Here is a 25,964-nt window from a genome sequence, read left to right as displayed (position 1 = left end):
TTGCAATTCCCGGGCCCGTAATTTAGCCACCGGCCCAAGCCACCCCGCCCCTTCCAGAGCCTCTCGGCACAGCTGAGCCTGGACATTGGGAGCGCCAGATTCAGCATGGAGAAAGCCTGTGGGTCAGCGTTCCAGGAGCTCTAAGAGAACCATTCCCTCCCCCCGCCACGCACACACACACTTCATTTTGGAAATGAGAGGGGGTTAGAACAAAAATAAGATAAAAGAAATCCGTAGGACTTAAAAGGACACAAACTTTTTAGAAGTCCCGCCCTTAGACCGGGGTCAGCCGATTCGACACAGCAGTGGCAAGGGGACGCTGTTCCCGCCAAGACACGAGAGGTAACGGGGTGGGGGGGGGGGGAAGGATGTCCTCACGGGAGAGATTTTCTTAAAGTTGGGAGTGACTGGCAATGGCTTTGGCTTATACACAAATACAGTATTTTGTCGCCCTGCTGTGCTGAAAGTGCGAGCGTGAACAGATTGTCAGCGGAGCGGAGCGAGGGGCGGGAGGGGGGCGCCTAGCGGAGCGGACGCAGCTGGAGCTGCTCCCGAGGGTGTGCGGGTGGCAGGTGGGCTGCCGCGAGGATCCGGGTGGGCCGAGCTTCCGACTTCAGAAGTGGAGGGCTCTGATGGCTTTTATAGAGCCGGCTGTGCTAGCAGCTCACCCTCTCCCTGCCTGGGAGGTGATAGGCCCCACTCACTGGCCTTGCAGCCTCCTAAGTTCAAAGAGAAGGTAGAGCAGGTGGGAGGCATCAGGCCGATGAACGTGGGTTTTGAGGCTGGTGGAGGGCGAGAAAGCTGGCCACCCCTAGGGCAGACCACTTCTGCGGTCTGGAGTTCGGAGTGTGGGTGGCCTCAGTGCAAGCACAATTTCACATATTTGAATTTTGTTTGTTCACTGTGCAGTGTGTGTCCGTTGCAGCTGGAGGAAGATACTGGACTGACCCAGGAAGCTGATGTGGCTGAATATCCAAGAGTCACAGATAAGGGCAATTTTTACCCCCTGAATCACACACCTCTTTGATGATGATGTGATTAGGGTGGTACTCGCAAGCCGAGGTAGCCATTTAATGTTTGGAAAACCTGCTAAGCCTGTTGCCCAGGGACTGTGTTCCATTTGTGAATTATTTGGACAATTGTCCAGTTGAAAAGGAACAGACAGGAGTTTTATAACAATTTTACAAAGCTCACCCTGAGATTAAGCTGTTGAACGTATACTTCCCATTAGTGTTTAATTTTCAAAGTATTACTGATTCTTATTTTTATGAATCAAGTTCTTGGAAACGCCAAGTCACTTGAATGAAATAGAAGCCACAATGGTAAACTTCTCAAACGCTACCCCTGTGGTAGGTTCTCTTAATTTTATTGTGGTATAAATGGAATAGCATGTGTTCTCAGGTATAAGGTTTGTCGTTTGCCAATACATCCATTACCAAAGCTTTAGATTCCCATCGAGTTAGTGGGTTTGGGTTTTTGTTTTTTGGTTTTTTTGGCAGCAAAATCTTTCCATTTAAAAATTTTGTAACCAATAGATTCTCAATTTTCCTAAAAATCATTTTGCCATGTTAGAGGATGCTTTTTTGGAAGAAGACATCTGGGAATACAAATCTAAAAGAAAACCAAAGCCGGTACATACAAATAATTGCTCTGAGAATACTCCAAAATCTGTTGAAAAAGCAACAGATGGAAAATACCCGTCAAAACGAAACAGAAATAAAAAAAGAACGGTAGAAGCTAAAGAAAAGACAAAGGACCCCGAAATTTGCCTTGGAGAAACAGAGAGTCAGACTTCTGTAGCTTCTAGTCAGAATTCTAGTTGTGAGGATGGTATTCAGCAGTCCCAAGATCAGGAGGCCACTCCAGGAAAGCGCTGTAGGACTCGCAAAAACAAACACGTATCTCCAAAGATACGTCCAGTTTATGATGGATACTGTCCAAACTGCCAGATGCCTTTTTCCTCATTGCTAGGTCAGACACCTCGATGGCATGTTTTCGAGTGTTTGGATTCGCCACCGGTCTCTGAAACAGGTAAGACTGCAAAAAAGGTAGCAGTTTTTAAATAGCCTAAAAGATCTGCATTAGGCAGAGGAATCAGTCCAGTGGAACAAGCAAGGCAAGCAGGAAACTGAAAGGGAGGGGAGGCGCTGAAGTATCAAAGTATAAATGACTTAACCCTAGAAGCAAACAAAGAAACCCTTCTTAAGGGTAAAAGGATAACAGTCAATGGTATGTTTGTAGAGAATGTTGCAAACTTGAAAACGGTCGAAATGCATTTTATTATTTGATGAGGGTTCCTAAACATCTCCGTTATTTTTTTTGGTCAGTGTTAATTGAGCACATACTGTGCTAGGTACTTTAATTCTGTTTACTTACTTGACTCTCACAATGACCCCGAAAGGTAGGTGGTACTGACCTTTTATAGATGAGCATTCTTTTTAGAGTTTTACTTATTTTAAGTAATCTCTATGCCCCACGGTGGGGCTTGAATTCACGACCCCAAGATCAGAGTTGCATGCCCAGGCACACCTATAGAGCAGCACTCTTGAATGTTAAACTGCCCATTTTGTTCTCTTTTGTGAAACAGAAATTTAAAGAATTATGCATATAGTCAAGTCTTTTTTTTTTTTCTTTCAATATATTTATTTTGAGAGAGCGCACACACAAGCAGAGGAGAGGCAGAGAGAAAGGGAGAGGGAGAGAATCCCAAGCAGGCTGTCAGTGCAGAGCCCACATGGGGCTTGAACTCACGGGCCATGAGAGCATGACCTGAGCCAAAATCAAGAGTTGGGATGCTCATCTGACTGAGCCACCCAGGTGCCCCTATAGTCAAGTCTTCTAAATGTGATTGTGTTGGATCTGTCGTGGTATTGTACAGAAAGAAGAACTGGGAAGGAATCTTGGGGTTTTAAGATTCTAATTTAAAATGTGCCAAGTGATAAATGAAGTAATGCTATGCTTTTATTATCTTTTAAAATCTATAATGTCATGTTTAACGTAGGAAGTCCTACTTGGAGTATATGAAGAATGGGTTGTTATGATTTGTGTATTTCAGAGATATCATATATACCATATATAGATTTCTAAATCTCAAAGAATTAAAATTCAGCAAAATAAAAATACTACTCAGTATGGCTTATATGTTATGTATGATTCAGAAGACATTTTTATTATTAACCTCTAGTTATTTTAAAGCACTGCACGAAGATGCAAAAGAACTTTAAAAAAATTGGCGTTAGTTTTTATAAAATGAAAGCCTCATCAAATGCTAGTATTTTTGCTCTTAAGTGGCTCGGAAATCAGAAGTGGAAGTTGGACTCCCGTGGGGAGCGCCTCAGGGTGAAATGTCTTAGGATGAAACCACCTGAAAGAGGTTTTTCTGTAGTTTTTTCATTGCCTAACCTTAGGAATAGAATCTCAGACAGACTCTTCTTGAATTGAATTCGGTTCCATTACAAATACTTTGATGAGGTGGTTTTAAATTAAGCAGTGAGGTCTTCTAGTTTAATGTAACATCTTTTTGGAGAGGAAGAGGGGTCATTTTTTTCATTTTTATTTTTTTTATAAAGCTGGAAATTAACGTACAAGGGGATTTGCCAAGATGGTTTACGGAATGGTTCTCAATTATAATAGTGTGATGGGGAGTAGTTTGCAGATTATTAAAGCCTTATTATTAACCAGTTTATCAAATTGAATTTCAAATCTTAGAATCTAAAATATTCAGTGTATGAACAGCTATTACTAATTAGACTATTACTGTTATCCTATGCAGTGTGAATATTAAAAAAAATGGACCCTAATTGGGTACTTTAATCGTCACAAATCCATACTGCTTGATAAGATAAAAATTGGGGTAGAACTTTAGTTCTCTGACAGACACACGAGTCTTTTTCACTCTTTATTGCCTGAGCAAATCTGGACTAGTGAGCACCTGTAAATACTTCATGTAAGCATGAACTGCATTTTGAAGGAGTTCGTATTTATGAGAGGTACTTGGGGAAGGGGGGAAGGTATTAGTATTAAAAATTGTTTTGGAAAAAGATCATCTGCAAAGAAACTTTAAGAAGTATTTGATTTAAAACTCATAACGAGCACCTTGCAAAACCATACTGGATTATTGTTATTTTACGCTGGGTCTTTTGATTGTATAAAGATAGCCATGGTCCTAAGGCTTCAAAGTAGGACTGATGACTTTTCACTTACGTGTTGACTCTGTCTGTGTTTTGATCCTCTATTACTTTTTTTCTTTGTTAAAATTTTCAGAGTGTCCTGATGGTCTTGTGTGTACCTCAACAATTCCTTCTCATTTCAAGAGATACACTCACCTCCTGCTGGCTCAGAGCAGAGCCAGCAACCAGCCTCTCGGCAGCTCACCACATGGGCCAGGGGGTCGTTTCGGTGAGACTAATTCAGGCTTCCTCTGTAGCCTTGAGGAAAGATGGTCTCTGCATCAGAAACAGACGGAAAACTTCAAAACCGTTTCAACTACGCCCTCATCAGTGACACCGTGTCTAAAGAAATCTCAGTCTCCTGCTCAAACCAATACCAAGATATGTTCTTTGACAAATCTCCAAACATCCCAATCCACCCCACGACTTGCAGGATGTGTTAATAATGACAAACCAGTAGGAGTTGGTTTGCCTCTCGCTGAAGAATTAGACAGCCAAAACAACTCAGAACGCGCACTCTCGCCACTGCCAGAAAATGGCTTTCGCAGCTACGAAATCTCTTACTCTCCACTTCAAAGTGATGAAGAGACTGACGAGATAGATGAAAAGCTAGGTGATTCACAGCAGGAACTGCTGTTTACAGAAAGCTCTAAAGATGGCAGCCTGGGAGAAGATGACACCAGCTCTTCTTTGTTTCACCAACTCCGTGGCTCCTCCCTGAGGGACCAGCAGGAGCGCGGCCCCCACGTGCACGGCTTCTTAACTCAGGATCAACACGATGAAGTATTGAATAAATACAGCACGCTAACCGGTTCGTCTCGGCCTCTTTTCCAGAATAAGAGCATCACTTCACGTGATGATGGGGCGCATACCGGTGATGATTTCGTGCCGTTGCCATCGGCATTCGCAGAGGGGCTTCCTTCTAGTTACCAAGCTGTCACAGCAAAACCTGGCAAGCCACAATGTCGGGCAAATAAACAGAAACAGGTACTTGAAGAATCAGCTGTTGGCAATCAGGTTTCCCTTCCATCACTTAATCGTGAAATGCCGAAAGCTTTTGGAAGCCAGGGAGAAGGGGATCTTTCTTTCCATCCAACCCAGAGTAAAATTAGGAAAGCATCAAATAGGAACTTCAGTGCTAAGAACAGTACTAACTCCACATGTGTCTGCGGAAAGGCATTAGGTGGTGTACAAGGCAGTAAAGTTACAATTCCAAATACAGGGAAATCTAGTGCATCTACCGCAGCCGAGTCTCTGAAAATATCGCCATCTGGTCCAAGCTGTCCTGCGACACAGTCTTCTTCCAAGGTAATGAAACAAACGGATATAGGTGTTTATTTTGGTCTGCCACCCAAAAGAAAAGAAGAGAAATTGCTGGAGGGAAGTGCAGTAGAAGGGCTGAACTTCAATCCAGCTGTAAGTCCTAAGGAAAAGAGGTCCCGGCAGCGCAAGAGGAAAGCCGAAAAATCACTAAGTGATTTAGAATTTGATGCAAAGAATTTAAGTGAGACTCAGCCCTCCGTGGAATTTTCCAGTGAGAGGTCACAGCATCAAAGAAAGCGACTGAAAAAGTCAGATTCGCTACAGGCAGGAGCACATCAGAAGAGGTCACATCGCCTTATTGATAGGACAGAATCCGAAACCCTCAGTTTAAGGAAAGACAAAGTCTTCGTAAAATCAGCTTGTGGCAGGCTGCAGAGAGGGAACACAAAAATCCCAGAGTCATCTAATGCAGGACAATTAAGAAAAAAGACATGCCCATTCTATAAGAAAATACCTGGTAAGTTGAAATGCCCATGTTTAATATACCTACAAAGAATCAACTTAAAATTTCATGTTCATTCCCCATGTTATGTGTCTGTGTTTGTATAAAACAATTTTTAGGGGCGCCTGGGTGGCGCAGTCGGTTAAGCTTCCGACTTCAGCCAGGTCACGATCTCGCGGTCCGTGAGTTCGAGCCCCGCGTCAGGCTCTGGGCTGATGGCTCGGAGCCTGGAGCCTGTTTCCGATTCTGTGTCTCCCTCTCTCTCTGCCCCTCCCCCATTCATGCTCTGTCTCTCTCTGTCCCAAAAATAAATAAACGTTGAAAGAAAAAAAAATTATAAAAAAACAATTTTTTTATGTATTTCCTTTGTTTTTTATAGTTCATTGACCTGTAACCGATTTTTTTTTGGCCTATTGGAATGTTTTTGCCCTATTCAATGCAGCAAACTTTTATTAAATATGTTCTGTGTACAAGATCCTATACTAGTAGGTAGATATTACAGATTTGACACAGTTGAGTAAAGGTCAGCTTAATATGGAAGGAGGAAAGGCCCTCTGTAAGTAGTTATAGTAAAAACAGTCCCTATGCCCTTAAGAGAAATACTGAGTGCTAAATAGCTTCAAAGAAGGAAAACTAACAAATTGCATAGGTCATAATAAATGTCAAATAGTTTTAATGCACATCATAACTTAGTTTCTCAGCCTTTTCATATTTTATAATTCCCAGTGCCTTCATAAGTGAATTACAAAAATGCATAGTAAAATGAATTTGATTATTGAAGAAACCAGTAACTCTTCTTCTGAAGAGAATATAAAGCTGCCAAAATATACCCGGTTTCAGAAAGACTTTTTAAAGTGCTTTGATATTCCCGATCTAGAATCCAAAATGTTTATGTAGGGAATAGCATTTATGTACATCAGAGCTCCAGTTTTGTTGTTAATGATTCCTGTGATGAGTTTTCTGTATTTTAAGTGAGCCAGAGACTGGTATGCTGTGTGTGGATAAGCCTCAGTGGGATTGTGAAGTATGCCTGTTTACTGTCTCCTCACAATCCACACCCTTGGCTATTTCTTTCATGAACATTTTTCAGAACACCTCAACCATTTTTTTTTTTCTTATAACTCCTCTAGGTAGCCTTTTTTGGGCATTTTTTAAAAAAGATTTTATTTTTAAGTAATCTCTACACCCATTGTGGGCCTCGAACTCACAACCTCGAGATCAAGAGTTGCGTGCTCTGCTGACGGAGCCAGCAGGCACCCCAGAATTTATTTGCTTACTTCCTCCCATCCCACACCGTGAAGTGCGAATACTGCATATGCTGTTCATCTGTTATTGTACTGTGACCCTTCGGAGACCCTCAGCCGCTGTAATTTGTAAGATTACTTGGGCCTTCAACCATGTCTGCCCCCAGTGTGCACTGCCAAAATAGAATAAAATAAGAAGAAATATAGCATTTTCCTTTTGCTGTTTTGTAGAAGTGAAGGATTTAAGTCAGGAAAACAAAGAAATAATTGGTTTGTAGCTTAGCATTTTAATTTCTTTTGGTACAGTTATTCATTGAAAAAGCAAAGCCAATAGTGGGATATTTACTAGAAACTCACAAGACCTCTTTTCATTTCTAGTATCCGATTTTGCTGAATTTATGTGGAATAAGGTTTTAGGGTGTAAAGCTCAGTTGGAATCGAGATGTATAGATGGTAGGATCTGTTTACATTCGAACTGAGCATCTTCCACCCCGTTTTAGCTATCACTCAAGCAGCTGTGTGCTCTTTCCGTGACAGGGACTGGCTTTACAGTTGATGCCTTCCAGTACGGACTGGTGGAAGGTTGCACAGCCTATTTTCTCACACATTTTCATTCTGATCATTACGCTGGATTGTCTAAAAACTTCACATTTCCAGTTTATTGTAGTGAGGTAAGTTTCAGTATTCTAAACTCTAAATGTATGGAATGCAGAGAATTTCTAAGCACTGTGGTTGAAAAAGAGTAACTAACGTTGTAAGATCTGTCATCCTACTAGAAAAGCTATGAGAAAATAGATTCCACATTAAGATTCTAAAATTAAATGAGCTATTGTCAATAGTTACAATAAGATTTAAAAAAAATTTTTTTTTACGTTTGTTTGTTTCTGAGACAGAGACAGAGCATGAGTCGGGGAGGGGCAGAGAGAGAGGGAGACACAGAATCCGAAGCAGGCTCCAGGCTCTGAGCTGTCAGCACGGAGCCCGACGCGGGGCTCGAACTCACAGACTGTGAGATCATGACCCGAGCTGAAGTCGGACGCTCAACCGACTGAGCCACCCAGGCGCCCCTACGATTTTTGTTTAATGCTTTCTTATATGGAAACAGTAAACTACTTCATGCACTTCATGGTGCACTAAAACACCTAAGTTTCATCCAGTAAACATCTATTGAGTACCTTAAAAGACATTCACGGCAAAATACCTAACTTCAAGGCACTCACAGCCTTCAGGCGATACTTTTCCAAGTACATGGTGATGGGGTTGGTATTGTGCTAGAAAACTGAGCAGAATGCCAGCAAGTAGGAGAAAGTGCTTTACACTGTCCTAGGCCAAGGTCAGAGAAAGTTTCCTGGTGAAAGAGATACCTTGAATTAATTATTAAAAGGTGACTATTTTAAGGGTGCCTGGGTGGCTCAGTCGGCTAAGCATCGGACTCCTGATTTCAGTTCAAATCATGATCTCAGGGTTGTGAGATCGAGCCTGGTGTCAGGCTTCGCGCAGGGCATGGAGACTGTTTAAGATTCTCTCTCCTTCTACTCCTTGTGTATTCCCTTTCTCTCTCTCTCTAAAAAAGATAGAAAAGAAATGACTATTTTAATGCCTACTACTAAGGGATTTGGCTAGAATTTGATTTAATCCTCAAGCATTCTTGAATTCTTGAATTCACCTCTTTTTTTTTTTAAGTTTTTTAAAAATTTAGTTTAGAGAGAAAGAGAGAACGTGAGTGGGGGTGGGGCAGAGAGAGAGAGGGACAGATGATCTGAAGCAGGCTCTGCGCTGACAGCAGTGAGCCCGACATGGAGCTCAAACTTAGGAAGTGTGAGGTCATGTCCTGAGCCAAAGTCGGACACTCAACCAACTGAGCCACCCGTGTACCCCTAACCTCTTTTTATTAATGAGGCAACTGAGGCTGGGAAAGGGGTTAAATAACGTGCCCCCAAGTCATAGAGCTAATAATGGCAGAGCCAGAATTTGAACACAGGTCTGTCCGATTCCAGAACCAGGTGGAAGAGAGAGGAGAGGACATTCTAGGTAGAGAGTAGAGTTTGTATAAGCGCACACACACCTTAGAAATCGACCCATCCCAGGCACTTCGGATAATTCAGAATGGCTAACCATGAGATAGGGAATAACAGAAGATAAACCCGCAGAAATGAGCAGGGGCCGGCTCATACGGGTTTTGGTTGTCATCTGGAGACGAGAGACTTTACATAGATAGGGAGAGCCAGCGACAGTGTTTAAGCAGAATTGCGACAGTCATTTTAGGAGGTTTTTTTTTCTGGTATTCGAGAGGATTTCCATGAATATCAGTGGGAGAACAGGTAGACTAAGATGCTTGGTTCTAAACTAGATCTGAAATAGGAGACTCAGTGTTTCTCTGTATCAGCAACAAGTGCGTTCTGTTTTGCAGATAACCGGCAATTTGTTGAAGAGCAAACTTCACATGCAAAAGCAATATGTCCATCCACTACCAATGGACACTGAATGTATAGTAAATGGTGTAAAAGTCATTTTGCTTGATGCCAACCAGTAAGTATTAAAGTTATATTAAGGCTGGCCTATTTTTTAAAATATTAACAAAAATAAGTTTATTTAAGAACTGTCTTACTGAAACCATTATTCCTATATTTAAAAAAATTCCTATTTTTAAAAATTCCTAATTTTTAAAAATTTTTAAAAACTCTCACATGTGTTTCTCCTTTTGAAAAAAAAAAAATAACGTGCCCGATTACAGAATCAGAGATTAAATATAATGGGATCCTTTAAATATTATCTAACCCATTTTGATGCAGTTTAAATTACTGTTTAACATACGACATCCCTCTTATTTAAAAAAAAAAAAAACATTTTAACGTGTCGCTGTTTTGAAGACATAACCTTTTGCCATTTTCTTTTTTCTTGTTAAATTAAAAAATAATAATTTTATTTGTTATTGAGAGACAGAGAGACAGCATGAGCATGGGAGGGGCAGAGAGAGGGAAACACAGAATCGGAAGCAGGCTCCAGGCTCCGAGCTGGCAGTACCGAGCCCAATGCGGGGCTCGAACTCACAAACCACGAGATCACTACCTGAGCCAAAGTCAGACACCTAACCGACTGAGCCCCTGCCATTTTCTTTATTTTTTTAGTTTTGGCCATTTTCTTTAAGATCACTTATATAAGTTAACAGATTGTACTCCATTCAGATACCAGAGGATTTTTGTTTCCTTTTAAGAAATTCTTCAAGCTTTTAATACTAAAGACTTGGAATTTTTTTTTTCTTGAAAATGGTTTCCCTTTTTCCCTCTTTTTTTTTTTCTTTTTAAATGTAAAGCACTGTCAGTATCATATTGCCAAAGTGTAATTCTCAACTGCACTTCTTCCTACTTTTCATACAATTTTAGCCTTGTGTACCTTAGAGATCACAGATGTATAGAGAATTAAAATTAAGACTAGGTCTCCAGAAATCCAGACCCATGCTCTGTCTTCAGGTTGCCTTTAAATTTCTGTCTGCTAACTTCTGTTTCTTTTTTTAATCACCAATTATGACAACTCAAGTTCTGATATTTTTTAAGCCAACTTTTTTAGGCATAATTTACATAAATAAAATAGACCCATTTTAAGTGTTTGCTGAATTTTGACAAAAATACACACCCATGTAATTCCCACCACAGTAAAAATTATATCGGAAATTTTCCCCACCCCAAAAGGTTTCCTGATGCTCCTTCCCAGTCAATCCCGCGCTGACTCTGGCCCAGGGAACCATTGATCTGTTTCCTATCACCATGGATTAGGTTTGTGGTTCATTTCCTGAATCCTAGGGATTCAGCTAAATGAAATCGCATAGTATCTACTCTTTTGCATCCAGCTTCTGTCCATGTTTTTGAGATTCATCCAAGCTGATGTGTATATCAGTGGTTTGTTCCTTGTTACTGCTGAATAGTATCAGTTGTATGGGCACACTACAATATCTTTATTCACCTCTTGATGGACAACTGATTTTTGTTTATTGACCTTATATCCTGAGACCTTGCTAAACTTGCACATTAGTTGTAGTAGGTTTTTTTATAGATTTCTTAGAAATCTTCTACGTGTATGATCATGTCATCTGTAAGTATAGACAATTTTGTTTTACTTCTTTCCACTCAGAGTGCTTTTTTTCCCCTCTTGGTTTTGGTCCTGGCTCAACCTCTCAGTGGTGAGAGCAGAGATGCTGCCTTGGTCCTGACCCTAAGAAGAAAGCTTTCAGCCTTTCTCATTAAGCTTGATGTTGGCAATGGGTTTTTCATAAATGCCTTTTATTAGGTTGAGGAAGATGCCCTCTCTTCCTGGTCTACAGAGTTTGTAATCATGAATGGATATTGAATTTTGTCACATGTTCCTTCACCTACTGAGAATATCATATAACTTTTCTCCTTTATAATGTTAACAGGGTAAATAATCATGATGGGTTTTCTGAATGTTAAACCAGCCTTGCATTGCTGGGATAAACCCCACTTAATCTTCATGGATTATCCTTTTAAAAATATATATTGCTGGATTTCATATGCCAGATATTTTGTTAAAGACTTCTGTATCTGGTTTTCATAATGGATGTTGGTCTGTAGTTTTTTGGTGTTTTTAATAATGCTTTTGTCTGGTTTTGACATTAGGGTAATGCTGGCCTCATGAAATATTCCCTCCTCCTCTATTTTCTGAAAGATGTTGTGTATATTGGTATTTCTTCCCCAGTCTTGGTATCATTATTATTGGTAACGTTGGTATTATTTCTTTCCCACTTCAGTCATTCATCTGAAGTTTGGGGGCAGGAAGCTAAGGGGTAATTTTTAATTACAAAAGTAATTATGTCATATTTTTTCCTAAAATGCAAAATTAAAGTTTCCTGTGTTTTGGCAGTAATTTCCAAGCCCCAATATGGTAGAGCGTCCCCAAGTCTACCGTGAGGCCCAGTGGTTCCCTAGGATGACCCAGGGGACTCAGAAAAGTTGTCCTACTCATGGTGACAGCGAAAGGATTCAGATTAAAATCAGCAAAGGGAAAAGGCAAATGGGGGCAAAGTCCAGGAGAAACCAGGCCCGGGTTTCCAGGTACCCTTCTAATGAGTGGCACGGATGCACTTAGTTCTCCCAGCAGCCATGTGTCACCACACATGCAAAGCCTGACCAAGCTGGGAAGCTCATGGAGCCTTGAGTCCAGCGGGGATGTCAGTCATGTGCACGTGCAGCACCCACGTGACTTGCCTCAGCTACTCAGACTCCAGGCCCAGAGAGCAAAACCAGATATTCACCATAGGAAACACCATTAGCATAAACTCTCACATCAAGCTAGTAACACGTGGCCCCAGGCGTCAGGCGCACAAAGCACTCTTACGGGGCGGAAGATTCCAAGGACTCAGAACTCCTGTCTCAAGGGCCGGCCAAGGACTAGTCCTAAAGACACGTTTTAGGTGGGGAAGTGTGGAGTTTGAACAAACCTGGCCTGTTGAATTAATCCTTTCCTGAGCCTGGATTTTTTTTTTTTTTTTTTATGATGTAAATAAACTTTCTAAAGTAAAAATGCTCCATTTCCTCTATATGCAGTGCTGCGTCTTCACCTACTAAAACCGAATAAGTTCTCTTCCTTTGGCTTCCTTGCCGCGTGTTAAGAATATTCCTTTGTGTCCAGCTGTCCAGGTGCTGTCATGATCCTGTTCTATCTTCCTAATGGTAAAGTCCTGTTACACACCGGAGACTTCCGAGCACACCCCACCATGGAACGTTCTCTTCTCGCAGGCCAGAAAGTCCACACGCTTTACTTAGATACGACGTAAGAGAGGCTTTGTTTGTATGCTTCCTTTTCCCGCTGACAATATTTGCCCCGTAGATCATGAATAATGTGCACAGGTGCTTAGGGAATCAAAATGATGGCTGATTACCAATTACCATCTTAAGACTATTAGAGAAATGCTGTTTGAAAAACTACATACTTGCTTAAGAACAAATTTGAGAGGACATAGTCCTAACCAGCTACGACTCAGTTTTTTCTTTTTTGTAATTTCCTTTTGAAAATATGGTTTCTGTGAGAATCCTGTTACTGAAACAAGGAAGGAAAAACGGGGGGGGGGGGCAAACTTTAGGAAACACTCTTTTAAGTTATTTTTTCAAAGTACTTGTGTAACTATTAAGTGTAATTGTGGAGAAGAAGCAGAAGCCAAAATGCGATTCTGCTTCAGAATATTCAAAATTCTTTGTTCGTTTCTCCAAATGTAATTTTTAAGTGACAACTTTGAATTCCTAAATGTTATATAAACATAATGGCACCAGCCATTTTTTATTATATATTAAAATACCTCATCATTTTGTTAGAATTTAATTATTTCAACTATTTCAACCTGTTTTAAGAAGTGAGTTTAGGGGCGCCTGGGTGGCACAGTCGGTTAAGCGTCCGACTTCAGCCAGGTCACGATCTCGCGGTCCGTGAGTTCGAGCCCCGCGTCGGGCTCTGGGCTGATGGCTCGGAGCCTGGAGCCTGTTTCTGATTCTGTGTCTCCCTCTCTCTCTGCCCCTCCCCCGTTCATGCTCTGTCTCTCTCTGTCCCAAAAAATAAAATAAAAAACGTTGAAAAAAAAAATTAAAAAAAAAAAGAAGTGAGTTTGGATGGCATATTTTAATAAAAAAATGGCCTTTCCACATCCAGTTTTCTAACACTATAGCTAATTTTTCCATTTTTTAATATGTACTTTAAATACTAGGTAAATAAAGAAAATAATAAGTAAAAAAAAAAAAAACCCAAAACACCTTTTTTTTGTTACTTAGTTTTGCTCAACATAGAATTCTGAATTTCTTTGTGGGTTTTTTATCAGAGAAAAGACCTAAGTGTCTTCTCTATTATTATGGCTGACTAGCAAAAACAATTTTGAAAATGGGGAAAAATATGTTTCTTTGATATTTTTACTTTGTGACATTTTTTAAGTAAAAAAAAATGATAGATTTTCATTTTCATGGTTTTCATCCCAAGTGGAGACAGGTAGCTAGTAGTCTTAGGGTTAATTTTATATTTGGTGTTATTGTATTGAGGTAGACCCAACTGGATCTGTAGTATTCCTGTAATATTGTACATATTTCTGTACCTTCTCAGAAGAGCAGATAACCATGTGAATGTTCACTGTTTGATTTAAAGCTACTTCAGTACATTCAAATCTGATTTCATCACTTATTTATTTATTTATTTAAAAATATTTTTTTTTTCTAATGTTTATTTATTATTGCGAGACAGAGAAACAGAGCATGAGCATGGGAGGGGCAGAGAGAGGGAGAAACACAGAGTCCGAAGCAAGCTCCAGGCTCCGAGCTGTCAGCACAGAGCCCGACGCAGGGCTCGAACTCACAAACCGCGAGATCATGACCTGAGCTGAAGTCGGACGCTTAACCGGCGGAGCCACCCAGGCGCCCCACATCATTTTAATTTTTAAACGAAATCAGAATTCTTTAGTTCAGAGATAATCCCTGTCACTAGTATTTTCTTTGACAGTGATTGGGGTTAAAACAAAAAAGCTGCTGAGGTTTGTAATTCATAGCTAAAATAGCTGGCTGGCTAGAACAGTCCTTCAAGAAAAAGGGGCAGTTTCTTTATATGAGGGTGATAAAAGAAATATGAAAAAGATACATTGAAGATGCAGAATTTCATCAGAAATTACCCCTGGCCTGTCACAAATATTTTAACCGTAGGCAGTCCATAACCAGAGTGGTGTTAATACATCATACTGTTGCTGTACATACGCTTGCTAAAGCTTGTTTTCTAGAACAACGTCCAGCCTAATGCTTTGGCTTTCTTGTTGCTCATTTAATAAGTACCGTTTTTAACATATTACAGATACTGCAGCCCAGAATACTCCTTCCCGTCGCAGCAAGAGGTTATCCAGTTTGCCATCAACACTGCCTTTGAGGCAGTAACTCTAAACCCACGTGTTCTTGTTGTCTGTGGCACCTATTCTATTGGAAAAGAGAAAGTCTTCCTAGGTGGGTGGTGGCTGTATCTAATTTACATTAATATATTATAAAGATCAGATTCTCTTTTGCATAAAGCCCTTTCAGTCTGGATGCTTGCACTTGATACTTCTTTCCTGAAATGGTGCAATATTACCTTTGAAGAAAAATTGATAGAGTTGGGTTCCTTTAAACTTTGAAAGGCTTAACTTAATGGAAATGCCTGGTAAGTGCGTGTGCCATTGCCTATGCGTCTATACAGTGTTTCTAGAGCAAATGTCCGTGCTACGTTAGTATTTCAGTGAACTTGGAAAATTTACTAATGCGTAATTGTGTCTCTGCATTCTTTGAGGATAACCATCAATTAATTACTTTAGAGAACAGTTTTAATTTTTGTACATAAATGATTTCTGGATATGCAATTGTAGCTTGTCCAGATGGCATTAGACTATTTTACAAAATACTTGGCACTTCCCCCTGATTATGGTCGCATCGTGGCAAACATTAAGATATGAAGTGATAAAGCCAGAGTTTTAACTCCTCCAACTTTGGTTCCTTCTTTTCCTCTACCCCTGTCTATACATCTTTTGTGATTTTTAAATACTAGGTCTTAAAAATAAGTTCTTTGGATTTCTCACAGTTCTTACTTCATATAGTTAACCAACAAAAGTACTCAGTGTTTTTGAAATATTAAAAGTGTAAACGTTTTGAATTTTTTTGGGGGGGGAATTCTTATTTTAAATTTTGATTAAGTTGTAACTTAATTTTTTTTTATAAGCTGTGATTTTACTATTTTCAACCTTTTCCTTTGCCTATAGCCATCGCTGACGTTTTAGGTTCAAAAGTGGGCATGTCCCAAGAAAAATATAAAACCTTACAGTGCCTCAACATCCCAGAACTTAATTCCCTCATCACTACAGATATGTGCAATTCACTGGTTCACCTTCTCCCAATGATGCAAATTAACTTTAAGGTAAGCATTCATGAGATGTCTTTTTAGCATAAACTAGAAAAGGTAATGCAATGATTATAAACTGGAATCCCATTTTACTTGAGTTTAACTTGGAGGAATTAGAGTGGAGTCATAGTAAACTTTGCCCTAGAAGGTCTTTTAAGTGGAATTTACAGTGCTTTTATTTTGTGTGTGTGTGTGCGCGCGCGCACGTGTGTGTGTGAACAGCTGTATAGAGTAATTCACATGTCCTGGGAACTAGAGAACTATCATAAAAGAAACAAAAGTAGGAAAGTATGCAACTATCTGATCATTCACACCTTATGTTTTGAAGATTGTCTTCCATTCCTTTCCAGTGAGTAGAGCAATGAATGGAGAATTCTAAGAGTTCTTACTTGTGTTAAGGTCTATTCTGTATTAATTGTAAGCCCCTATAATACTGATATATGTTGGAAATTTACGGGCTGTGAGGATTAAGTGCAACAGTGGGAGTGCATTCAAAAAGGATGTTCTAGTGTTAGTTCTGAGGCAGAGGTTAAGAGACAGAAGATATGAGCTCACTCTGATTTGGGACCTTTATTTGTCAGGTTTACTCCTATACTAAGATTCATTCCACTTACTAATATTTGGACACCTAGCAATGGAATGCATCAGAACTGTGTATTAAAAATAGATCAGAACATAATGTACACACACACACAAAATGTATTTTCACTTTTGTTAAGATGTTCATGAAATAACATTTATGGAGCTTTTTGAAATAGCTTAAAAAAAAAAAGAAAATGAGTTATTTTAGTTCTAGCCCCTGGAATAAGGAAATTGTAACAGGCGTAACTATTCCTTTGTTCATGAGAGAAAGGCAAAATTTTTGTGGTCTATTTTCCTGAGTATATAATTCATAAAAAATTTCAGGGACAATCAAGTCAGAGTTTTGTCCCTCTAAAGCCATCTTTGGAAAAGTACTTTAAATTTGGGAGTCATCTGATTTCTGTGGAGGTTAATGAGATGTTGATTATTCATAAAACGAACATTGATATCTTGAGGACAGTATGGCATGTTTTTATGATTTTTATCTTAAAGTTTTATTTCCTACTTAGTTTGTTCCCTTTGAACAAATGACCCATTTAGGAGGATAATAGGGGTGGAAGAGTTAGAGTTTTGTAGAAATGAGGGAGTAGAACTTTTCATGGAAGAGTTTTTAAAGGTACCTTGTGCTGCACGGAGGTCACGTAAGCAAAGAACGGCAGTTTGGCAATTAGAACATGTTGGGTGACAAGAACTTTTTGAAGCGATATTGGAGGAGGCCAAGTGGTAGAGGGCTGAGGAGGGAATGAGAAGGTATAAATGGCCAAACGAATGAGAAGGTAAACAAATGGCCTAAAAAACATGAAAAAAGAGGATCAACATTGTTAGTCATCAGGAAACCATAAATCAAAACCACAGTGAGCTGCCAGTTTACACTCACTGGGATAGTGATAATAAAGAGACAGATGGTGTCATTTGTTAGTGAGAATATGGAGAAACTGGAACCCTATTTATTGCTCGTGAGATGATTAATGGTGCAGCTGCTTTGGTAAACAGTTTGATAATTCTTAAAATGTTAAACATGGAGTGACTATATGACCAGCTAATCTTAGGCGTATGCCCAAGAGAATTGGAGACATAGATCCACACAAAAACTTCGACACAAATGTTCACAGCCACGTTATTCATAATAGCAAAGAAGTGGAAACAACTCAAATATCCATCAAATGATGAATGGATAGACAAAATGTACCATATCCATAAAGTAGGAATGTTATCCAGCTATAAAAAGGAATGAATTAATAGTACACGCTACAGTGTGAATGAGCCTTGACAACATGATGCCACGTGAAAGAAGTCAGGTACAAAAGGCTACATATTATGTGATTCCATTTATGGGAAATGTTCTCAGGAGGTAAACCTTAGACACAGTAACTAGATTAGTGGTTGCCGGGGCTTGAAAGAGAGGGGATGAGGAGTGACTGCTAATGGGTAGTGTCTCTCTTTGGGGTGATGAGAATGTTCTAGAAATAGATAGTGATGATGGTCATGAAGCTTTATGAGTATGCTAACAACCACTGAACTGTGCACTTTGGGGAAAATAAATGCTAGCAGTTGTCTGTCTTGAAGACAAGAAAAAAAAAGAATATCTCAAATCATTGTCTTTTTCTGTATTTGTTATCTGTTGTTGGTATTGCCTTCAGTAGCCCCTCCCCTTCCTCCATGAAAGTTATTGATGACATTTTTGGAAATTACTTATCTACAAAACACAGGTGGAGTGGAAGCTGATGGTTACCATGGGGCTGTATTTTAGTTTGTACCTCAAGCCAGTTTTTTTAATTTTTAAAAATATTGTTTTAACTCTTATTCATTTTTGAGAGACAGAGTCAGTATGATCCGGGGAGGGACAGAAAGAGGGAGTAAAGCCAACTTTTTTGCCAACCAAAAATAGTTCTGTTGCATCAGAGCTAATGATTGTGAAAAGGTAAATATACAATTTTCAGGGTTTGTTAGGCAGGCTTGAAAGCCCTAGAAACCCTATAAAACCATTCATGCTATCTAGTTCAGTATCCCAAGTCTATATATGTGGTACACAGTTAATTACCACCTCCAGTTACCTGATTGACTGTGATCAGATATTACAACAGTAACGTTATAGATGATTACACACTGAAAACCAATTCCGGTTGCATGTAGTGAAAGCAGTTTTATCACAAACTAGTTACCAATAAACAGACACAAGTCACGGATCAGAGACTTATAGTGACTAGATCATTCCTTTTTTTTTTTTTTTTTAAGTTTATTTATTTTTATTTCGAGAGTGAGAGAGCGTGAGTAGGGAAGAGGGAGAGAGAGAATCCCAAGTCGACTCCACACCGTCAGCATGGAGCCCGACACGGGGCTCGAACACACAAATCCCGAGACCGTGACCTGAGCCGAAATCAAGAGTCGGATCCTGAACCAACTGAGCCACCCAGGCGCCCCAGATCATTGTTGATAAAATTCCTAAGATGGTAGTAGTTCTTCAGTTGCGGCTAATGAATGACTAGTGGCTGTTGGCAGTCTTTCCTGTATGTTTGGCTTGGACGATAGTGTCCTTGGTTTTTGTTTGTGGCACGGGTTGATGATGTTTTTGTGGTAACTTCGGTTTGTTTCGTGAAAAGCGGAAATTCTCACTTAATTCTACTGAGTGTTTTTGCAGAGCAAATAGGAATGGATGTGTTTCATGACTTACATTGAGAGCTGGACTCTCACTTTACGATATTGTACATATAATTGCTTTTGTTTTGTATTATTTCCTTTTCTTTGTGAGCACAGGGGGAAGAGAGTTAGTACGTAAGCAAATAGTACTACGCTTACCTAGATCTAGACTAAGCAAGACAAAAACCCCAAAAGTTTGCAGAGGCAGGGATTATAATGAAAACTTAGCTATCTGTCCATAACCTAAACTTTTTTGTGGAGAGGCAGTAATTGGTAAGAAATATGACTGTTTAATGGTAGGGATTTAATGAGAAATCATTGATACAAGTGAGAAGTCAAAAGATTGTTATTAATTCAGCAGTGAAATACAAATGTCTGATAAACACAGTCAAATGTTTAGCCTCTACCTAGTGATCAAACATAAAAGTAAAAAACAAAACAGGGATATGTTTGTCTTCTACCAAATTGGCATACTTTTTAAGAAAGTAATATTCCTATGCCATGATATAGAGAAATTAGCACTCTTATCCACTTGGATAGTAGTGGAAAGTGGGGTAAATCTTTTTACTCAACAATTTCATTTCTAGGAATTTCTTCTAAAAAAGGAGTCCTTTGTGGGGGCGCCTGGGTGGCTCAGTCAGTTAAGTGTTTGACTTTGGCTCAGGTCATGATCTCACGGTTTGTGGGTTCGAGCCCTGTGTCGGGCTCTGTGCTGACAGATCAGAGCCTGGAGCCTGCTTTGGGTTCTGTGTCTCCCTCTCTCTCTGCCCTTTCCCTACTCGTGCTTAGTCTCTCTCTCTCTCTCTCTCTCTCTCTCTCTCTCTCTCTGGAAAGTAAATAAACATTAACAAAAAATTTAAAGGGGCACCTGGGTGGTTCAGTTGAGCATCTAACTCTTGGTTTCAGCTCAAGTCATGATCTCATGGGTTCGAGCCCTGCATCGGGCTCTGTGCTTGCAGAACCTGCCTTGGATTCTGTGTCCCTCTCTCTGCCCTTCCCCGTCCATGTTTTCTCTCTCTTTCTCTCAAAATAATAAATTAAAAAAAAAGAAAAGACAACTGTTTCTTTAAAAAAAAATTAAAATGAATCCTTTGTGAAAAGATCAATCTGTAAGGCTTCCAGTTATTGATGGTGTAATACATGATCAGAAGTAGAACAAGTTAAGACAGGGCCTATGGTTTCCATTTCTAAAAAAGATCCACACAGTGGGTTTTATTGACCATCTCCCTGCCGGGCTATAAGTTTCCAGAACGTGAAGGCTGTGTCTCTTACCCAGCACTCTGACCCCATGACATGGCCTAATACTGGAGCAGATGTTTATTAGATGAAGGACTAAGTAGATGGATGAATGGATTGGTCTTTGTTTTCTTCAGAACTTTCTACCAGCATCTTTTATAATACTAAATAGTTCAGAGCATGTATGATTAAGGAAGAAAAGAGCTTCAGAAATCCAAGATGACACCATGTGCAGTTTAGATTTTTTATTATTTTACATAAAACTAGAATTTTATTATAAATTTACACTAAGCCCTTGACACCGTGGGTTTTGTCTTACGACCAAAAGTATTAGACTTTTGGTATCTCTTGTCCCGTGACTCTTTTTATTTGGATTTTTCTCATCTTTCAAAGATTGAACCTGGGTCACTGATTGTCACATTTCATCAAATGTCAGCACTTATGATGACTTTAGTTTGGAAAATTCTGCTCAAGATTTCTTAGGGAAGCCCAGTACTTCCAATGGTAGCAGCATGAAAAGTGTTGAAAGTATTCTAGTTCGTGTTTGAAGAGTGAAAAGGAGTGAGCCCCCAAGAAGAGTGCCAGTGCGTGTCTTTGAAGTGTGCGTGTTGAGTCTGAAGACATTGACAGCATTGCTTCCACTTTCTATCCGTCCATCGGTCCTCCGTTGGACATATGCACGTGGATATGTTTGGCTCTCTGTTTACCCGTGTCAGTATTAGTATCTCTAACAGGGATACTCTTACATACTATTATTATCCCTAACGTCCTAGCTGTGTATTCAGTATCCTCATAGTAGTAGGACTTGGAGTTTGTTTTTTGTTTTTTTTCCATTCTTTTTTTTGGTAGCTGATATGCCATCTTTAAATACATAATTCTTATGTTTAAATGTGCCTCATCTTATTTTCAGACTGTACTTAAGCTTGTTTAACTTTAGATAAGGGGAAAAGGGTTTTTTTTTTTCAGTGATTTTGACTTTTTTTTTTTTTGGAAGTATGGCTCTAGGTTATTGCAAATTAATGTTCACCAGGCACCAACTCGCTGAGATTATGCCAGCGTGATCATTCTGTTTTCTTCCGCATAACCCACCTTCACGGACCATTAAATACGTATCCTATTTTTATTTAACAGGCTTTACAGAGTCATTTGAAGAAGTGCGGTGGAAAATATGATCAGATTTTGGCTTTTCGACCTACAGGATGGACACATTCTAACAAGTTAACTGGTATAGCAGACATTATTCCCCAGACCAAAGGAAACATTTCAATATACGGTATAGCTATTACATTTTTTTTTCACTTTTAATGTCTGTTATTACATTTTTAAAAAGAGCTGTGAAAATAAGATCCGAGAAAAACAGACACCAAGGAATCTTTAACATTCGAGTTTCGAATTCCTCTGCGTTCTCTACAGCTGTGTCTTTAGTGCGTCGTAAACTGAAAGAAAGGAGTGTGGCAGGAGTAGCTAAATGGGCATTGGCTAACACACATCGTTCCCTTTGCCTGATCAGTGCTGTGTGGACGAAACCGTAGAACTGCTTGGGAGGAGGGGTGGGCAGTCAGTTGTATCCTGGACATTCAGGTGCCATCGTCAGGCTGTCAGCAGGAAGACTGGATTAGATGCCATGACAGCGAGAGGTACAGATTTGACTCATTTCTCTCATTTCTTGGAGGGGCGTTACCGTTGTCCTCAGAAATCGCTTATTGGAATAGTGGGTGATGGAAACATTTTTGCTGTGTCTCTAGCCTAGTGACTTAATTTCAGCCCCGAAAGACCCTAGTTAACTCACGGCAGGACCCTTTCTCCCTCCCTTTCTCTGTGGTTCTTCATCTTCAGTAAAGATAAAAGGATTTTTAAGATTTTATTTTTATTTTGTTGCTTATTTTTTATGTGTGAAAAGCTTGGGTGGCTGGAATCTGCTTACTTGCTCCAGGAACCAAGAGACTTCTTGCTTGACACTTTTCAAATTTTATTCATTTTTTTCCAGGATTTTCCTGAAACACGTAGCTGAATGAAGTGTTTAAGGAGAAGAATTATTTTATTTAAAAAAAAAATTTTTTTTTTCAACGTTTATTTATTTTTGGGACAGAGAGAGACAGAGCATGAATGGGGGAGGGGCAGAGAGAGAGGGAGACACAGAATCGGAAACAGGCTCCAGGCTCTGAGCCATCAGCCCAGAGCCCGACGCGGGGCTCGAACCCATGGACCCGACTGCGAGATCGTGACCTGGCTGAAGTCGGACGCTTAACCGACTGCGCCACCCAGGCGCCCCGTTTTTTTTGTTTGTTTGTTTTAATTTTTTTTCAACGTTTATTTTTGGGACAGAGAGAGACAGAGCATGAACGGGGGAGGGGCAGAGAGAGAGGGAGACAGAATCGGAAACAAGGAGAAGAATTATTTTAAAAGAAAACCTAATTAAAAATAAGAATCTAGAGAGATACATATTAAGAGTCTACATAGAGGGGCACCTGGGTGGCTCAGTCGGTTAAGCATCTGATTTCAGTTCAGGTCACGATCTCACGGTTTGTGAGTTCGAGCCCCACGTGGGGCTCTGTGCTGACAGCTCAGAGCTTAGAGCCCGCTTCAGATTCTATGTCTCCCTCTCTCTGTTCCTCCCCTGCTCGCATTCTCTGTCTCTCTCAAAAATAAATAAATAAACATTAAAAAAACTGACCCTTTCTTCCCCTTCCCACTTTAAAAAAAAGAAAAAAAGTCTACATAGAAAGGCAATAGAATTTTTTAATGTTCAAAGTTCCTGTATCATTTTAATCTTTATTCTCCATAAAAGTTATGAACAATTTTTTTTTTAGCAGTAATAAAGCACCAAGGAGTTTCTGACAAAAATACTGTGGATTGCTTTACCTTTTTATTTTGAGCTTGTGTGGGGTTTTGTTTTAGTAATTTGATTTTTCATGGGCGATACCTTTTCTTTGGTGTTGCAGGAATCCCTTATAGTGAACACAGCAGCTACCTAGAAATGAAACGTTTTGTTCAGTGGCTGAAGCCCCAGAAAATCATACCTACCGTGAATGTGGGCACTTTGAAGTCTAGGAGCACAATGGAGAAATATTTTAAAGAGTGGAAATTGGAAGCTGGATATTGATGTTACCTGAAAGGACTCAGAACTAGTTAGGTAACTTCCGTAGAGCTCATTACTAGTTAAATCTTAAGTGATACGCAACACACTTTATATGAAAAGCTTCGTGAAGGCTGCTCAGATAAATTGTTTCCTCATTTACATTTGAATAGCACGTTCATGGTGCTGAGTGTCTCTGCATCCTCAGTAATGATGGAGACTGGTCTCCCAAGTACCCTTGATTCTTGCTCCTCCCACTGACGCAGGTACATCCTGCTGCATCCAGCCTCAGGAGAGGCAACTAAGGCAGCCTGAGGGACCAAAGGATTCATGATGATAATGGATAAATGAGATCGAAAGCATTATATACCTGTCATTTTGTATTTTTAAAATTATTTAATATGGAGCATATTTTTATGAGATAACTTTTAATGTGGTATGTATACTTAAATAAAAAATTAATCTTAAATTTGCCATGGTGTCTTTTGGTTTTTAGGATTTGTAACTGTGATATTCGTACAATTTTGTAAAATTTCAATGAAAATAATTCACCATGTGACTAAAGAAGATGATTCAAAGAGCCTAGGTAGTCACCCAATAAAGGATGGAGAAAAGAATGCATGAATAGATGTTTATCCGAACTATTTACTAAAGACATTAGATTACTAGAAATTCAGATGGCAGCGTTTTGGGGTTTTTTTAAAATTTATTTATGAATCCTGATCTGTCCAACACAGACTAAGTAGTTGATCCAATATGAAAATTTGGGGCAGGCCAATTCATGTTAAAAATGTTTTTGGATCGCTTCTCGGCCTTTTGGCTAAGATCAAGTGTAAAAATGTTTTTGGGGGGGCGCCTGGGTGGCGCAGTCGGTTAAGCGTCCGACTTCAGCCAGGTCACGATCTCGCGGTCCAGGAGTTCGAGCCCCGCGTCGGGCTCTGGGCTGATGGCTCAGAGCCTGGAGCCTGTTTCCGATTCTGTGTCTCCCTCTCTCTCTGCCCCTCCCCTGTTCATGCTCTGTCTCTCTCTGTCCCAAAAATAAATAAACGTTGAAAAAAAAAATGTTTTTGGGTTAAAAATGTTTTAAAAATAAGAAAACGGTAAGTATAATGAACACATGCATGTTGTGTGTATGTGTATTCTTGCATTACCTCTAGCAGTGAAATTATTTGGGAGATTTAAAAACAATTTTTTTTAACGTTTATTTATTTTTGAGAGAGGGACGGAACACATGTGGGGGAGGGGTAGAGAGAGAGAGGGACACAGAAACTGAAGCAGGCTCCAGGCTCCCAGCTGTCAGCACAGAGCCCGACGCGAGGCTCAAACCCACGAACCATGAGATCATGACCTGAGCTGAAGTCGGGATGCTTAACCAACTGAGCCACCCAGGTGCCCCGGGGGATTTCCTAATAAAGGTTTTCATGGAAAATTATTTCCAGTAATGATTTCAGTCACCAGAAGGATAGTGTTCTCCATGAACTTTATTTTCACAAGCTTGGGTTTTACATTGCTTTGGAGGTAAGGATTATACAGATCACATTTAAGGGAGGAAAAGCTTTTAGGGGCACAGTGGTAATAAATCCAGTTTAATGTTCTCAGTTGACTTCAATTACACATTTAAAATATTTTAGCTTGTTTGGGCTTGATTTTTGAAACTTTTCATTAGTTATTAAGAGTTAGAAAAACTTAGTCTAGCCCACAAATACAGGCCTTTTTATTATAGGGAGATGGTCACGTTGCTTATGGTCATTTTAATTTATTATTTGAGTAATGAGGTTTTTTCCTTAGAATTGTGATTTTTTTCCCCTTCGTAAAAAGACTTTTCATGATTTTGAAGCTTTACCTTGAAAATCCAGGCATGTTATTTAAGGGCAGCCTCAGCCTTTTTATTATCCAATGCAAAAAACGTCTTTCTACACAAACAGCACTATTTGCAACAACTTGGAATGATTTTGTTTTGCTGCTCCTGCCGCGGAATATGCAGAACCTCGTTTAGGGCCCATCCCAAAGAGTTTTAAATATAAGTCACAATCACAGCCAGGCTTCTCTGGGCTCTGCTGAGAGCTATATATGAAATTCTTCGTTCCAATACCTAACACTTCGGTAGATAAAAAATTTCAATTTTAAAGTGAAATGAAAGAAGAAGAAATCTACCATCAACCAAAAATAAATGGATGACAGCTCTCGAACATCTTAAACACGTGTAGAGAAGAAGTAGAATTAAGCCAACGTAGAGAAAAATGTTTTACTATTTATGTATTTGGAACTTTCCAGAAAAACTGGTTTACACTCTTACCTGACACTGAACATTAAATTCCCAGAGGCAGTGACATTTGACAGGCCGATTTTTCACG

The 25,964-nt window shown here is 39.7% G+C and overlaps 1 protein-coding gene across 2 annotated transcripts; it reads left to right on the top strand.

Moving 5' to 3' along the window:
* The first annotated feature begins 162 nt into the window (after positions 1-162).
* Positions 163-24,084, top strand: DCLRE1A (DNA cross-link repair 1A). 2 transcript variants are annotated; one of them, XM_040486503.1, is made up of 10 exons: positions 163-342; positions 910-2,031; positions 4,264-5,949; positions 7,716-7,849; positions 9,589-9,707; positions 12,822-12,962; positions 15,009-15,154; positions 15,940-16,094; positions 21,666-21,807; positions 23,477-24,084. In XM_040486503.1, the coding sequence occupies exons 2-10, from the start codon at positions 1,566-1,568 to the stop codon at positions 23,635-23,637; spliced, it is 3,150 nt and encodes a 1,049-aa protein (XP_040342437.1). In that variant the 5' UTR covers positions 163-342; positions 910-1,565; the 3' UTR covers positions 23,638-24,084. The 2 variants fall into 2 exon arrangements, with proteins under 2 accessions (XP_040342437.1, XP_040342438.1); XM_040486504.1 differs by lacking the exon at positions 163-342 and adding an exon at positions 507-572.
* Positions 24,085-25,964: the final 1,880 nt, after the last annotated feature.

The sequence above is a fragment of the Herpailurus yagouaroundi genome, unplaced genomic scaffold, assembly GCF_014898765.1.
Source record: "Herpailurus yagouaroundi ecotype Mexico unplaced genomic scaffold, PumYag 163, whole genome shotgun sequence".
Lineage (NCBI taxonomy): Eukaryota > Metazoa > Chordata > Mammalia > Carnivora > Felidae > Herpailurus > Herpailurus yagouaroundi.
The sequence above is the reverse complement of the archived record's forward strand: the minus strand, read 5'-3'. Positions and strand labels throughout refer to the sequence as shown.

What these genes read in the sequence shown, in the direction of transcription:
- DCLRE1A (XM_040486503.1), top strand. Translation starts at nt 1,566, where the DNA reads ATGTTAGAGGATGCTTTTTTGGAAGAAGACATCTGGGAATACAAATCT. An exon ending in ATTTTGCTTGATGCCAACCA is followed by an intron (nt 9,708 to 12,821) that starts GTAAGTATTAAA and finishes CTTTGTGTCCAG; the next exon opens with CTGTCCAGGTGCTGTCATGA. An exon ending in AGGAAACATTTCAATATACG is followed by an intron (nt 21,808 to 23,476) that starts GTATAGCTATTA and finishes TTGGTGTTGCAG; the next exon opens with GAATCCCTTATAGTGAACAC.